At 41.8% G+C, this 17,010-nt stretch overlaps 1 protein-coding gene across 7 annotated transcripts in view; it reads right to left on the bottom strand.

Moving 5' to 3' along the window:
- The window catches only part of TP53BP1 (tumor protein p53 binding protein 1), a 105,504-nt gene that overhangs the window by 30,779 nt on the left and 57,715 nt on the right, over window positions 1-17,010 (bottom strand). For 5 of the 7 annotated variants that reach the window (XR_013622488.1, XM_068106086.2, XM_068106085.2 and 2 more), the window contains exons 14-18: window positions 15,539-15,960; window positions 13,817-14,159; window positions 13,475-13,721; window positions 9,540-9,731; window positions 876-1,046 (exon numbers count right to left, since the gene is read on the bottom strand). Coding sequence is in view for 4 of the 7 variants with exons in the window: in XM_068106086.2 (XP_067962187.2) it covers window positions 876-1,046; window positions 9,540-9,731; window positions 13,475-13,721; window positions 13,817-14,159; window positions 15,539-15,960 (1,375 nt within the window). In the remaining 3 variants the exon portion in view is untranslated. Of the gene's footprint in view, window positions 1-875; window positions 1,047-9,499; window positions 9,732-13,474; window positions 13,722-13,816; window positions 14,160-15,538; window positions 15,961-17,010 lie in introns of all 7 variants that reach the window. The other 2 variants (XR_013622490.1, XR_013622489.1) reach the window with 2 other exon arrangements.

Raw genomic sequence — 17,010 nt, 5'->3', positions numbered from 1 at the left:
TATACTTCTCCCTCCCCCCCCCCCCCCCCCTTCACACGCCTCCTCCCCCCAAGCCCTCTCCCTTCCACACATCTCCCTGCTCTCAAATGTTGTGTTTGTGTGCTTCCCCTTCTCTCCCCATCTTGTCTTCCGCTCCCTCTTTTTATATATTTTGTTTGTCTGGTTGATTTGGTTGTGAAGTAAATGTTAGCTCTTTCACTAGCCTCAATTCAGTATACAAAAAAAAAAAAAAAAAGGCCAGAAGGTCAAAGGTCAGCATCAGCACCATCTAAAATCATCCATTTTCATCCAATTGACCTGAAATTTCAATTTACCATTTGGCTTTGTAATCAAATTTTGAAAAAAGCTATATTATGAAAATATGGAGAAGGCAAATAAATAATTTGGTCAAAAGGTAAAGTGTCGGCATCACATAATATCGGCAATTTTCATCCGATTGACCTGAAATTTATATAGTTTACATATTGGTCACTGAATTGCTTCACGAATCAAAACGTAGACAATTTTTTTAGATCAAAAGGTCAAAGGTGAAGATTGCATAAAATCGTCAATTTTTGCCCGATTGACCTGAAATTTGAGACTGAAACACTGATTCATGAGCAAAAAGAAATAACCAACAACAACAACAAAAATATATATATATATATAATATATATACAGTATATATATTATAATAATAAAAAAACTGTTTGGATTACTGCAACTAACTAACTGGTGGCAGGCATACTGGCCTATTCTTTCAAGGCCTCGAAACATAGTAATATTGCAGCCACTCAGTCAAGAACATTTGAGCACGTCACTCCAACACTCCATCTTCAAGAAACTTCACTGACTGTTTAGTTGTGTCGTGCAATAATGTCATCCAACAAACTTACCTGCTGGGCCTTCGGCTTGTGGGCAGCCACGCTTGCTTGGGCTGCTTTCACCTTGTTCCGATAGCCTGCGCTTGCCAAGTGACCCTTTTCGTGCAGCTCGTTTGCTTGCTGGTGATAGTGTACACTGTCCTGGTGATCCACGCCGCCGCCGTTTACCTTCGACAAGATTATCTACAAGTGAGAAAAACAAAATTAAATCTATACTTGTCTGCAACCTAACACGTCCAAGCTAAACTACCTTTACAGACAAAATTTCTACTTGTATGGACAAAATGAAATTCCAAATTTACTCACCCCAGCATTCTGAAATGATAGCATTACATTGTGGGGTGAGAGGGTGAAGCACAAAGGTATTAAGGAGCCATTAGCACCACAGAACACAAGACAGTCGCTTTATGTTGTAACCGAAGTTGTGCACACAAAAAACCTGCTACAATAGTTCATGTAGTTCAAGTCCAACTTCCCATCAAACCATGTTCTCAATCTTGACAGCAACAACGAAAAATCTCACTCACTCTCACAAAGGTCTGGCAGATTAATCTGGCATTTAGATGCTCACCTCAGTCAGATGTCGACAAGTGCATGGGTCTCTATCAACATTCTCTTCTTCATCAGTTGATACCTTAATGCTTCGAGGTAACCCACCCAGCATCCTTTCCCTGGTATTATTCATGCAGTGGAGGTTAATTGCCAGAGAGCAGCTTGATTTTTCCTCCCAGAAAGCTATCACCAACAATGGGAACCCATTGTCCCTTCACCAAAATTTGCAGTCACACTTTTTAAGTCCACGTGCATGCCCCAACTCAATGTCAGACCAATATCTGATTATCAAAGTTGCACACCCCTTACCGTGTACATAAAAACTTGCATGGTGGTTGGTTGTCTGTTTCTGGAACATGCAACTCATCTGTTCTATCACCGTTGAATAACATATTAATGATGGATGCTACTCATGCTAAGGCCGATTACCATAACAATATCTTTGCAGAAAAGGCCAAAGTTCTTAAATTATTCTTCGTATAACCGATCCTACCATCCTCAATTAGAAATTCTTCCAACTTCTTCCAACAATAGAAATTCTTCCAACATGTGAGCTAATTCCTCATACAAAGGTGGAGACATTCCTGGCTGCGCTCGACTCCACTGTTGCTACACCTGATAGCATCAGTTTCTTTCACACTCAAAACTATGACATGACATGTCAACTTCTCATTTCTGCTCTTTTACAGGTTACTCTATGAGGGCCACCTGGCTGCATCATGATAAGTCGTTATTGTTACTTCAATTCATAAAAATGGTGCCAAAACCTTCTCCCCATCATGAGCAACGTAATGTAATTGATATTCAAGTTGGCAGCACCACACCCCCTCAAGTCAACCTCCATCCCTACTCTGGCAGTTTTCTATCATTGGGCATTTCCTACCTCTCCCAATCTATTTTCAGGTTGCTGTTCCCTTCCACCACTGAAATATGTGGTTGGCATCATGAAGGCCACCCTGACAGAAAACGTTGCTTCAATCTTTATTTTTTTTTGTGATGGCAGTATAAAATGAGCGGGATACAGCCCGTAATACCGACCTTGACCTTTTGACATCAAGAGCAAAGGCATCCGTGACAAAAATATGCAAACCCTACTCAAATTTCAAGTCAACCTAATGAAAATTGACAATTTAATGCAACATTGACCTTTTGATCGAAAAAACAAAACAAAAAAAAATTGGCTTCTAGCTTTTGATTAGTGAACCAATTCAGTGACCTAATATGCAAATTCTTTAAATTTCAGGTCAGTCGCATGAAAATTGACGATTTTATGTGATGCTGACCTTTGACCTTTTGACCAAATCATTCATTCGTCTTCTCCATATTCTCATAACAAAGCCTTGTTGAAAATTTGATGACAAAAGCTCAAATGGTAAAAAATACGACTCGGGCACACGCACAGACACACTCGATTGCAAAACTCCATCTCCTGCTGTGCGGCGGACAGGCAAACGAGAACGGCACACTCTGACATTGTGACATCGACCGATATGCCTCTGCCGACAATATTACATCATTTAGCGTACTTGTGCCAAGTTCAATTTAAATCCCTTCAGCTGTTCTTAAGTATCACATTTTTACATGACATGACCTCTGACCTTTGACGTCAAAATCTGATCAACTCATCTTTGCATCATACTATATACTTATACCAAGCTTGGTCAAAATCCCATCACTGGTTCACAAGATAGCTCGGTAACAGTATGTTTACCTAACAGGGCATCTGACATTTGACCACTGACCTCTCGACTCCAAAATCAAATTTGGGTAATCTTCACATCATGATACATAACTGTACCAAGTTAGACTGAGATCCCATCAGCCGTTCTTAAGTTATCATGATAACGAAATAATGGTAACTTAACATGACCTCTGACCTTTGACCTTTGACCTCGACCGCATAATATAATCCGTTTATCTTTATATCATTATACATACTTGCACAAAGATTGACTTAGTTACCTTCAGCCGTTCTTATCGCAGTAATGAAAACCTATCACACACTGACACCCATTTGGACAACCCAAAAACATAACGTGCACGGGTGGAAATCAAGATGTAGATAACATGGAGGTAATGGATAGTGGATATGGGTTCAAAGTTAAGCTAGAAAAGGTTAAGTTTTTTTTGTTACTTAGGAGACGTGCTCGGTGTGTATGGTTGAGCGGAGTAAGCTGTGAGAACAAGGATAAGGGTAGCATGGAATAAGTAGAGAGAAGAATAGAGATGACACAGATAAGGATGATGAGATGGATGTATGGGGTAACACTGAAAGATGAGCAGAGTAAGTAGTGCAGATATAAGAACTAGAACGGCACTCAGTAGACCGCCTGGTGAGCCATATCACTCAATGGTGAAGAAGCACTTAAAAAATTCTACTAGTTGGATCTGGATCCGGATCTTCACCAAAATTGAATCGCTTCTTCCTTGTCATACACACGACCTGTCCAAGTTTCGGCCAAATCCATCCATAACTTTTTGAGATATCCTGCTATGTATAGTTCTTGGCCCTATCTCCCAATGGTGAAGAATCACTTCAAAAATTCTAGTAGCCGGATCGGAATCCGGATCACCAAAATCTATTCATTTTGTCCTTGTCACATATGCTACATCTCTGCCAAATTTCGTCCGAATCCGTCCACAACTTTGATATATTTTGTACACAAACGGACAGGCAAAAGGACAAACAGACAGACAGACAGGGGTGAAAACATAACCTCCATCCACCTTTGGTGGCGGAGGTAAAGAGGCTCAAAGCTGAAGAAGAGTACTGAAGAAGAGTTGAGAAAGAGAAGACCATGGTGGTTTGGGCATGTGGCGAGAAACATAGAAGATGACTCTCCACAGGTCCTAGTCCTTCCTCTGGCGGCCTCGCTCATAATGATGCTCGTTTGCAAAGCCTTCATCCACAATGTCATTACCTTCGCCACGGAAGGTGAATGGAGGTTATGTTTTCACAACTGTCTGTCTGTGAACTGGATATATCAAAATTTGTGGACGGATTCAGACGAAATTTGGTGGAGAGATTGGATATGTGACATGGCCGAAATGATTAGATTTTGGTGAAGATCCGGATCCAGATCTGGATCCGATAATTTTTTTAAGTGATTCTTCACCATTGAGTGATCTGGCAAAAAACGATATTTCAAAAAGTTGGACGGATTTGGACGAAACTTGGTGGACAGGTTAGGTGTGCGACAAGGATGAATTGATTCGATTTTGGTGAAGATCCGGATCCAGATCCGGACACGAGAATTTGTTTATTTTTTAAAGTGATTCATCACCATTGTGTGATAAGGCCAAAAACGATACATAGCATGATATTTCAAAAAGTTGTGGACGATTTATGACAAAACTTGGTGGATGAGTTGATTAGGAGACGAGAACAAGCAATTACATTTTGGTTCAGGTCCGGAAATAGATCCATCAGTGGGATACAAAACGTAAACTGTTCAGTCTGGTGGAGGTATGCTCTCTGCAGAGTGCCGTTCTAGTTAAACACAACTCCATGCTGTCTGTGGGCAGGTACTGCTGCTTTCCATCTTGTCACCATTGGGGCTAGGGCATCAAAAGCCTTTGGCATCTTGTGAGAGAAGGCTAGGCCTCAAAGTCTACTTCTTGTTCAGCACAGACTAGTCGGTTGCCCTGCAGTCTTTTTCTGGTTTTAACATGGTCTTACTTCTCTTGTCCTCACCTCTCTGCTCAATCCCTGCTGTTTCCGGTCACATGCTTTCTACCTGAAACCCAATACCTGGTTACCCTCTCCAATCTGAACGCTTCACTCCATTCATTCATCCCATTGCTCCTCTAATGCATTTGGAATTGTCTGCTTCAATCTTCTGTCTCAAGCAAACAGTATTTCCCCTCCAGGATTTTAGATCTGCTGCCAACAACCATCTCATAGTCTCTCCCAAGTCTACCTCTCCTTGTGCTGTGACATATCATTGTCTTTAAATCCTCCGCTTTCTCCTTTTGTCCCACTTTGTATCTGTCCATCCTTTCCACCTGTTCTACTCTTCCATGAGCCTTGATACCTTTATTTAAAAAAAAAAAAAAAATTGCACAATTAGTACATCAAAGCATGTATGTGTTACTTAATCATTGGATCAACTATTTTATCATTACCCACAAACATTTAATCACTATATCAGTTAAATAAAATGTTACGATCTTTGACTGAAGTTCCATTTCCCTTTGTCAGAAGGCACAGATATTTGGCTGGGGAAGTACCATAACTGTGTCAGAAGCTGAGCTTACTGGACTGTGCCGATCAACATGCAGAAAAGGCTTTATGCCATTTACTGTATTAAAGAGGAGGGTTTGCCACTAAACAGAAGTAAATTGGAGAGTGCAAAGGTAGTCGATTAAAAGATGACATTATTCAATGAAAAGGCAAATATTCCAGTGGTCACGGAGTGGAAGGGCTGCGAGAAGATATTGAAGTTTGGGAAGATAACAGGAGGATGAGAGAGATCCACAAAAATCGCAGAAGTGCAAATAGTTCAGTAGAAAAATTGGAGCAGATGAAAGCAGAGCTAGAGAAAATCTTTCCAAATTTGGCCGGTGAATGCTGAAGATACACAATTCTTGATTTGGTAGAGGTTATGGAAAACCACAATTTCCTGTACAAATCAGCAATAGAACATCACTTGCCGACATTGTTAGCTTGGACTCTTGGTTCTCATTCCAAAAGCTGAAACTGGAACACGACTTTCTAGTTGAAGAAGTTGAAAACTGGACTGAGACGGACTCGCTTCGCGCTTCTTCAAAGAACATTTCCTTCATGAATGTCATAAATTATGGGGCTGAAAGGGGGAGTGAAAATGGGTGCAGACTTCCTACAAGCAGCGTGTACTGAACATCAGAACATCTTGCAAGTCATGGAAACTAGCAGGAAAGAGATACTTAATTCCCACAAGAGAAAAATCTCAGAATAAGTGAATGAATGCAAAGAATTTCGAAAACTGCTTCTTCAAGAATCACAAGCTTCAAGCTACGTATAATGTAGATGGCTTAGCCTCTTTCACTTGGTGATCAAATCCATTCGTGAATTTATCTGTCCTTTGTTATAATGCTCTTTTTTTTGCATGTTAATTCGTACGAATTTAATTATATTACAATGTACTTACTATTTTGCTGCCATTTCTGTTTTCTCTATGTTTGAATGTTTATGATCGATTCAATAAAACGATTTACTACTAAACTACGACTACAAACTGAACTCATGGCATCCCTATGGATGTACGTTAGATTTGAAATGTATTGGCTAATAAAAAAGAGCCCCGTGGGGGACTGACAGTTATTTATCCACGGTTTCTAAGATTTTAGAATAAATTATCTGATTTTGAGGCAAAAATCCCCTTTTACCCTCTTTAATGGGTATAACCAGATGGGGAACACAACCCCATGAGACCTTCATTTCCTGATGCATTTTACCAAATTTGGTACGTGCCACTCAGGTAGTTGTGGAGATGTTTTTAGTGAAAATGAGGGATTAGGGGAGGAGGCCCATTGGACAGGATATACGGCCATGAGGAGAACAACTTAAGGTTTGGGCATGATCCCGATGCCACATGGCGAGTTTGGTCTGGATCTGTGGTGGTTTCTGAGAGGAAGATTTTTGAATGAAACACCAATGTTTGGGGTGAAACCACCCTTTAATCGCCGATATAGAGGATGCATCTGGTTGGGGAGCATAACCTCATGACCTTGCTGTCCTGATGCACCATACCAAATTTGGTCCATAATCGGTTGGGTGGTTTGTGAGATGTTTTAGTCAAATGTTAACGGACGTATGGGCGGATGCACACCGGGACCCACTCGAAGATTATTTCAGAAAAACTAGTGTGGATCGGCAAACAAGAAACCGTACGTAATTAATAGATATATAGTCACACTGTACGTGATTAATAGACAGGATGCAATTGAGTTCAAACAGTACGTAAGACATATAGTCAGACGGCTTCACGGACAGACGGACAAAATGATGGACGGACGATTTTCACCATAAATATCTTGCACCGATGAGCAAGGCTGTTTCACGATACGGTAAGTAAAAATGAACTTATATTTTGGATCTAAAATAAAACAAGTAGAGATACATTCAAAGTGCACCGCCCCATGCGAAAATAAATAAATAACATCCACCAGCGCGCGACATTGCCGGGGCACCTTTGACACATAGTGATGTAGCCCGTGCAGCACATGGAGACAATTGAGAGTGAGAGGTGTACAATAATTGATTGATTAATTAATTAAATGTGTAATTAAAATAAATAAATAATAATTGTAACATATTAAATGTTTTAATCAATTGGCTAACAGCAGACCGAAACCACCACCGTTTCATCCAAATCTGTAACTTTTTGAAAATTAATGAAGTGATTAGTCGAAAAATTAAATTATTAATCTATTGATTAATCAATAAATCAAAAATACCCTTCACAGCCAAATCACTGTCATTGTTGTGTCCAAATATCAGCTTCCTAGCTCAAAAGGTGCCTGAGATAATGCCCAGATGAGAAAGAAAATAAATAAGTACTTAATAATTCAATAATAATCAAGTAATTAATCAATTAATTGATTAATCAAAAAATAAAAAATACCAAAGCACTTGCTGACTATTATGCCCAAATTTCAGCTTTCCAGCACAAAGTATGACTGAGATATCGCCCAGACAAACATGGAAAACAAATATACAGAGTGAAAACTGAGTACTGTCGAACCCCGCTATTCGTGGTTCCACTATTCGCGGGTGATAAAATGCGACCAGTTTCTCGAGTCATGGAAAAGTGTCCCGCAAATTCGCGTTTTTTTTTTTTCTTATTCACAGCCGTGTTCCGCGAATTCGCGGTTTTTTTTTCCTATTCATGGCCATCGTCCGCAAGATCGCGGTTTTTTTCCTATTCGCAGCCGTCTTCCGTGAATTTGTGGGGTTTTTTTCCTATTCGCGGCCGCCGTCCACAAATTCGCGTCCCCCCCCCCCCCCCCCCCACACACAACCCCCCTATTCGCAAGCGTGGTCCGCGAATTCGTGGATTTTCAGACATTCGTGGGTTTTGTCTCACCATTCATGGATTTTGCCTTGCCATTCGCGGTTTGTTCCTCTCTATTCGCTGATTTTCGCGACTCGGGTACCTATGCCCCCTTTTTCTATTGAAACAATGCCCTGCTATTCGCTGTTTTGAAATTCGTGGATTTTTCAGGAACGTATACCCCGCGAATAGCGGAACTCCCTATCTGAGGGTGTGAGGGGTCTGAGGGTACTCCCTATCTGGCACGATGTCATGCAGCACCTGGAGCTGGAATAAGAAATGAGTGGTGTACAATGAAATTCTAATACAAGGACTGTGATGCCAGGATGTTTAAAATTATGCAATTTAAGCTCAATGTCTATCTTCATAAGATGATACAAAATACCGTATCTCTTCCTTCAAGCTTAAACTCCGAGCGGTTAAAACGGCAACTATTTCTGAGATAAAGACGCGCTTTTTTTCGGAGCACACTTTAATGGTGTGAGGACTTTAATGTAATGCTATGTTCCTGGTCCATGTTTATGGTTTGGTTCCATGTTTTGTCAATAACCTATGCACTTCACTTCCCACCTGGACGGCATCGACTGTGATCTCGCGATAGCACACCTGTCGCCTAGTGGCCTTGGCCTTTCCAATAAAGTAGTAAATTGCACAGGCAAAATAAAGGTATTTTAAGCAGTAGCAATGTTTGCTTATCAATAGTATCAATTTTCAATGGTTGCTAGGAGACAGGGCAGAATGGAAAATCATACTGAAGGATTCATAACACTTAAAACTAAACATATATATAATGAAATAATCACTCGCAGTTCCCAATCAAAATTTTTGGGGGGCTCGCGAAAAGCCACGAATACGCAGGGCACATGGCCACATATGTCGAAGCAGCTCACAATGTATGAACCGCAAATACGCTGGGTACATGAATGTCGGAACCATGAATGTCGGGGTCATCTGGTACTCAAACTTTTCATACTTTAGGTATGCAGAAAGATGACAATAAATAAGTTAACAAGCATTTATTTTTTGCAGAGAAAAGGAGTGTATTCTCACATTAAATCCCCCTTCTCAGCATCTGCCCAGTTCTCCATACCCAGACTAACGTCGGCGATGCCTATGTGGGGAGTTGGAGGTGCCAGCGGGTCAAGACTGTACTGGGCCCGCAGACGGTCTCCCTGTTCGACTGACAAGATGACGGCGATGCGCTTGTACCATTTCCTCTGCCCTTCCTTCTCCACACAGTAAAAGACTTCCCCTTCTTTCTGCTGCAGGGCCTTCACAATACCTGCGAACACAGTCCTCACCATCTTTATCAATCATCATTTGTGCTGTTGTACAGGCTCTAGTAATACAGTTTCACACACATGCTGTTTTACCATGCCATTTATCCATTCATTCACAATTTAGTGGCTATGCAGCATACTCAAATATACATTGGAACAAATATTTTGTAAAAAAACATTATATTCAAATACTGGAGTGCGATGAGGCATTCCTTTTGGTTGCAGGGTTGCTCGTGTTGCCATTTAGCAGTTGAGAGAGTGACCCTGTAAACCAGCTCCAAAACTATCTTAAGACCTTTCCCACGTCTGGCTTCTCTGTAGAGTGAACTCCCACCCATCTTCCCAATACCAGCAACTTGCTGCATGTGCAGTTGTCCAAAGGTGTGACTAGTCCCTCAGGTGATTTCACCAATTTATACTATAAGCTGTTTGCATCGCGCAACTGCTTTGCGTAAATTGACCAGCGTCAGTCCAGCTTTACAGATATGAAAGGAAAGAAATGCCGCGCAATGTGGAGAAAATTGCTAAAAATAAATAAGAACCTCATGGTACAAGTATTAATGGAAAGGTGACTATCTCCACCTGCTGAATGATCACAGCTATTCCATGATAGTGATATCTGCAGGGCATCCTTCCCAGGTGGCTAGGGTGCCAGCTTAGGTTACTAGCCTGGTGTTGTTTAGCCTGGTGTTGGGCTAGCGGCTAGGGTGCCAGCTTAGGATCCTAGGATCCTGGGTTCAAATCCCGGTCGATCGCTGAATTAACACCAGGGGGGTTGACTCAGCCTGTCATCCTTCCGAGGTCGGCTAATTGAGTACCAGTTCACTGGTAATTCCCTGCTTGTCGTAAAAGGCGACAAAAAGGGTTGGCGGCAGGAAGGGCATCCGGCCGTAAAACATTGCTTCAAAAAGGGGACCGAAAAACAACAACAACCACGGTCCCCGAAAAAGGCCAACCCCCGCTTTGCGGGGAAAAATGGCCTCTAAAGGTTTTATCCTTCCCAGGTGGTCTATCGTGCTTGTTGTCCTTGAGCAGCCACATTTTGCACGCTCCTTGCATCTCCTGCACAAATCCCTGCAACCCTTCATGTGTGTAAACCAACAACTTGTTCAAAATGAACAATCTGCATCAATTGCTTCTTTGACTTTCCATTTTCTTCCTAGTTTAAATGTAGGAACAGTAGATCTGACAACTGAATCATCTGGGTTTCTGAGCATCACGATCAGTAAGAATTTGCTCACTTTGTTTTCCTCAACTCAGGATTTGAGTGGCAAGTTCAAATTTGTTTCTTTGCAATGGAGTGCTGCATTTGTAAGACTCGAATGCTTGTCCATTTCCGAGTGAAGCTGTTAAAGTTTGCCTCCATTGCTTCCTCAATGGGTGTACCGATTTAATAAATCAGCAGCGGCAACAGCAGCATCAGAATGAACATGAATAGTAGGAGGAGTACATTTCATTTAGCTTCCGAAGTCTGATCCTATGACCTTTAAAATCCATATTTCATTTAGAAGTTATTAGATTTGGGTAAAGATCCAAATGAGAAGTATAAAATTATTTAAATGATTCTTCACCATTGAGAGATGTGGCCATAAACGATAGATAACATAATATTTCAAAAAGTTGTGGACGACCTATGACAAAACTTGGTGGATGAGTTGGTTAGGTGACGAGAACAAGCAGATTCTATTTTAGTTCAGGTCCAGATCAAGATCCGACCCCATCATTGGGATACAAAACAAACTATTCAGCCTGGCAGAGGTATGCTCTCTACCCGAGTGCCGTTCCAGTTGATCTTCGGACATACTCTCTCACTACTTAACTCAATGTCAAGGAAAAAGTTCACCTGGTGACAAACAGCACTGTGGTTCGAATCCTGGCTGGTTACCCCTAATGTTGGATCTGTAACTATTATCAAAGAGAATTGCGCTTTGTAGGACAGTCATCATTTTTAATTGTCTTGAGGATCTTCATTTCTGTTTCATGAAGTTCCAACCACAAATGCACTGGTGATTTTTACTCATGTCCTCTCCATTCTGCGTCCATTATATTGAAGAATCAGTAGTTATAGGAGTTATAGTTCCAGATGCTTTCTCTGAAGCTTCTGACATTTCTTTTCGGGAACTTAAAATTCACTGGCTCGACAGTCCTAGTTATCCTAAGAAATTGTAAGCTGATGCCACTACGAATCCATTAGCACCAACTTCAAGAACAAACAGTCTGATGCTAAATCCTGGTAAATGAAACGGCTTCATGAGCTCCTCATATTTGGTCATTTCATACTCATGACCATCACTCATTCTGCTCTCATAATGGGGGCAGTTAGCTTAACTGCAATGATCATCTTGCATTACTCGGATGTTAGAACAAAGTGTGGTCAATGGCATGTTTGGTTATATTGGCATATCATCTTCAGGTATTTACACGTCTTCCAAATCTGCTGCCATCTTGCAGTCATTGTCAGGTCGAATACACTCCTGTAGCAATTGTGTTTGCCTTTTTATATCCATTTTAATTTTTTATATTCTTTACACAGGAGCAAGGCTCATGGAAAGAAAATAGGCAGATCTGACAGTGGGACAAACATCAAGGGAATGAATGGGCAGGATAAGAGGAATGGGACAGGGGGCACTAAAACCAGCAAATAAGATGGTTGGGGTTAGGAAAGGTTAATGGGGGAAATAAAGATCAAAATAGAGAATTAAGGATGACGAGAGACAGAGGTGCACTGCTTCCTTGAAGCCCTGGAAGGAAGAGTGAGACAGAACAGCTTGTACTCCAGCCTGATCATGGGACATCCAAAAAATTGAGAGCTTTAGATTTGACAGAATCCTGGAAACAGATGTGATGCTGGGGTGCCATCTCGTAGCAGAGAGCAGCACTCCATAGAGTGATGTACAAAAGCTTTGTAGACTGTAAGCAGCTATGATTTTCTAAGGAACAACTTGGACCAATCTATGGATGCCCAGTCTGCTGCAGACGTTTGAGGCCAGCTTTGCTGTGTTTTGGAGGCCAGCTTTCCCAAATCTCAGTTGGGAAGTTTACAGATTGGGTCAAACAATTGGAGTCATACAAGGCCTTAGCTGCAATGCCATAGCTGGTTGTTGCTGAGCCAACACCCAGAAAACAAGCATGTTGACACTTGAAGTCACAGCAAATGAGAAACTGAGTTAGGATGGGTGATTATGAGTTGATCTAAGTTAGAGGAAATAGAGATATGTAGAAAGTTGTCATTATTGGGTTGCCGGTGTACCACACAGACAAATATTAGGTGATCACATAGAGGTAAACGCCGTTCAGAGGTATTCCAGAATGCTTGGATGGGATTAGTGAGGACAATGAGCAATATATTTCTCGTCATACACAGCTACTACGCCTCCAGGTCGGGGTGGGGCCTGTCAAAGTGTAAAAGAGAATAACCAAGGAGAGACAGTGGAATCGGAAGCATCCTGTGAGAGAAACGTTTCTGCTAAACAAACTTTGTTTTGGTTCAGCTTTACTGAGCAGTGAATAAACCGCCAATACATATGGCATGAGACAAATATTGCATGGAAGACTTTGCAAAGGACGCATTGCATGCTTCATCACAAGCGACACCAATACAGATTAAATCTGAAAACTAGTCATTCTGCAGTGCACCCTTGTATTTGCTATGCACTTAAGTGGAGGACATCTATACAATATCCATATTTTTAACCAAAAGGCCTAATTAAATTTGGCAACAGGGCAAGAAAGGGGATGGGCATACCAGGTGTGAAGTACTCGTCCTCAGAGAGCGCTGTGACTTCCGTATCGACAGGAATGGGATCGCAGAGCAACACATCACGACCAGCAACATCACACTCGTAACCGTCATCAAAGCGCACACGATATCGGCCATCATCTGCACCACCTCGTATCACACTGCCAGGATAGAAGTAGTCATTGGAACTCCATTTGGCCACGACACGAAGACCAACGAGGTTTTTTCGTTGCGAGGGCTCCTGAAGTGGGCTCTGGAATAGAAGTGAAATGCAGGATGTCATCATGGTAGACTTGATTTGAACATCTGGGAAATAGTTCCAAAAGGCTTTGTATTTACACAACAAACCTCTGCAAGTGATTTTGGAGAGGAAGGCTGTTGTTGAGCTAAAGCTGCTGGTGATTCTGTTACTTCCACATCTCCTGTTTCCCCTTCTTTTGGAGAATCATTAATGCCATCATCCCTGAGAGAAGTCACTTGTGGAATGCTTTCCTGTTCGACATTGTTGGAAGAGTCTTCTATCGGCTGACCATTTCCCTCCAGGCTGGACTCTGCTGTCCTTGAACGACGTTTTGATGGAGGAAGAGGAGAGCTTTCAGATTCGGTCACATGGTCTGTCGTAGCATCAGTTTCTGTGTCACTCGGTGACTTTCCAGAGCGTCGGCCTTTAGAGTATTGTCTTGACGAAAGTCTGCCAAAACCACAACAGAACAACAACAATTCAAGAAATGTTGTTAAAAAAAATGTTGGAAGAGCAAAGCGATGGAGCATCTTTCAACATTTCACAACAGCAAAGGTTGCTGGATTTGAGACCGATGGTCTTAAAAGTTATATGTCTAAACTAAAAAATAATTAGAACGACACCCTGATGTCACGATATTGACCGATATGCCTCCCGCCCATATTATTACATACATACTTCTTGTACCAAAAATCGAAAAATTATAAATTAAATCAAAGTCCAAAAAATCAAATCGAAGTTTCTTCAAAATCCCATCCCTGGTTCACAAGTTGGTGCAGCAACATAATTTTTACTTAGAATGACCTCTGATCTTGACCTCTTGATTCCAAAATATAATCCGTTCATCTTTGCATAATATATACTCGTACCAAGTTTGTTCAAAATCCCATCACTGGTTCACGAGTTGGTGGGAAACATGATTTTTTTTACTTAAAATGACCTCTGATGTTTGACCTCTCGACCCAAAAATCGAATCAGTTCATGGTTTATGTCATTATACATACTTGTACCAAGTTTGATTTAAATCCATTCAGCTGTTCTCAAATTATCACATTTTTACCTCACATGACCTCTGACCTTTGATCTCTTGACCCCAAAATCGAATCAGTTTATCTTTGCATCATAATATATAATTATACCAAGGTTGGTGAAAATCCAATGACTGGTTCACAAGTTAGCTCGGTAACAGAATTTTTACCTGATGGGCGATCTGATGTTTGACTTTTGACCTCTTGACCACAAAATCTAATCAGTTTATCTTTACATCATGATACATACCTGTATCAAGTTTGAATTAGATCCCTTCAGGTGTTCTGAAGTTGTGAACCTATCACAGACTTTCACCTTTGACCTCTTGACCCCAAAATCAAATCAGTTTATCTTTGCATCATAATACATACTTGTACCAAATTTGGTCAGAATCCCATCACTGGTTCACAAGTTATCGCGGTAACAGTAGTTTTACCTAACATGACCTCTGACCTTTGGCCTTTTGACAATGTGACCCCAAAATCTAATCAGTTCATATTTACTTCATTATACATACCTGCACCTAGTTTGACTAAGATCCCTCCCTTTAGCCCTTCTCATGTTATCGCGAGAACGAAAACCTATCATGGACGGACGGACAGACGGATGGATGGACGTACAGCCGGATGGACAAACCGAAAAACAACGCCTCTGGTGACGAATACACCTCTTGACTGCGACAATGGCCATGATAAATCTATGCTACATGTCATACACATGAAACGAACCCGAATCCAAACCCAAACAATACATTGTGTGTCATTAGAGCAGGTAACTGATCCTAACCCAGAAAGGTTTACCTGCGGCCATGACCTCGTGGCCTCCCTCTACCACGACCAACAGTCCCGCCCTTGCCGCGTGTTGCTTTACCACAATCCAAAGCAACCGTTTCTGGATGGGAGACGGCTAACTCAACTGCGCCATCCAGTGCAGTCTCCCTCGCTGCATTCAATCCTCCTTGGAACTTTTCTCGACTTGGCCTCTGCATGCGATTTTTGCCAAAGGCCCATGGTCCATGACATGGAGGTGGGCACGAAGGTGGGCCAAGACTACCACTTGAGGTGCCACTACTGGTTCGTGGGAGACTGTTGCCTGTGCTGGAGTGTTTGGACAAGGAGCTGACATCAGCCAGGTCCCCTGAGGCAAGTGAACTACCTGTGCTGGATGAGAATGTGCTAGGGAGCACAATATCACTATGTTCTATTGTAGGTCTGACAACCTCCTGAAATAGAAGAACACAGTCAACATCCAGTCTGACACGAGGGGAAAAAAAAATCCACACATCGATATTTATATGTAAATTTCCCCCCCCCCTTCCCCGCCCCCTTCCCATGCCTCCCCCCCAAAGCCCTCTCCCTCCCACAGTTCTATCGATGTCTCCATGTCTCTCGGTCCCTGCTCTCAAATGTTGTGTTTGTGTCCTTCCCCCTCTCTCCCCATCTTGTCTACCGCTCCCGATGTTATTTGTTTTGTGTGTCTGTTTGTCTTTCTGTGTGATTAATGTTCGCTCTTTCACGAGCCTCGATCTTGTATACAAAACAAAAAAAAAAAAAAAAAAAAAAAAAAAATGTGACCACATAAATCTATATCAAAGGTGAATATAATGTAGCTTCCAGTGAGTCCAAGTTAAATGTGAACATTTGTACAAATGCCATATGGTATATGGTATATATAGTAGTTGAGACAAAGCACAGTAAAACTTAAAGAGAACGGCCGAGTCTCATGGTCAGGCAGACAGCTGTCAACATGATCTAGCAATGACCAATCTGACAGTGGCCTCCAAAGCTAGTCATCGACTGGGCTTCCTCCGTCATGTAAAATCCTTCCTTGGCACACCTGAATGTTTTTCCACCTACAAGGCCTTCAACGTCAGCTTGATGGAGTATTGCTCTTCCCTCTGGGCTGGCTCCCCTGCCTCATATTTCATTGGAATTTCAAGATCATTGGAATTTCCCACGATGAAGCTGATTCTATGGGCCTATATCTTTACCATCACAGACAGGTCAGTGTTCTCTTCGTCTTCTTCCGCATCCTCTGGTCTTGCACTCTCTGCCATCTCTGCACTTTGTGCCTCCACCCAAGGTTACTGCAGGGAACCCATAATCAACCCCCTTGTAGTGAAAGTGCCTAAATCCAGAATGACTGCTCACCTGCATCCTCTTTTTTTCCCGGCCTGCAGAACCAACTTCCATATCCTCTCCAATCTTATTCTTCCCTCCAGGTCTTCAAGACAACCGTTCACCACCACCTCAGATCATGCCCTATCCAAAAC

This window comes from Myxine glutinosa, chromosome 2 (assembly GCF_964187855.1).
Source record: "Myxine glutinosa chromosome 2, kmMyxGlut1.1, whole genome shotgun sequence".
Taxonomy (NCBI): Eukaryota; Metazoa; Chordata; class Myxini; order Myxiniformes; family Myxinidae; genus Myxine; species Myxine glutinosa.
The sequence above is the reverse complement of the archived record's forward strand: the minus strand, read 5'-3'. Positions and strand labels throughout refer to the sequence as shown.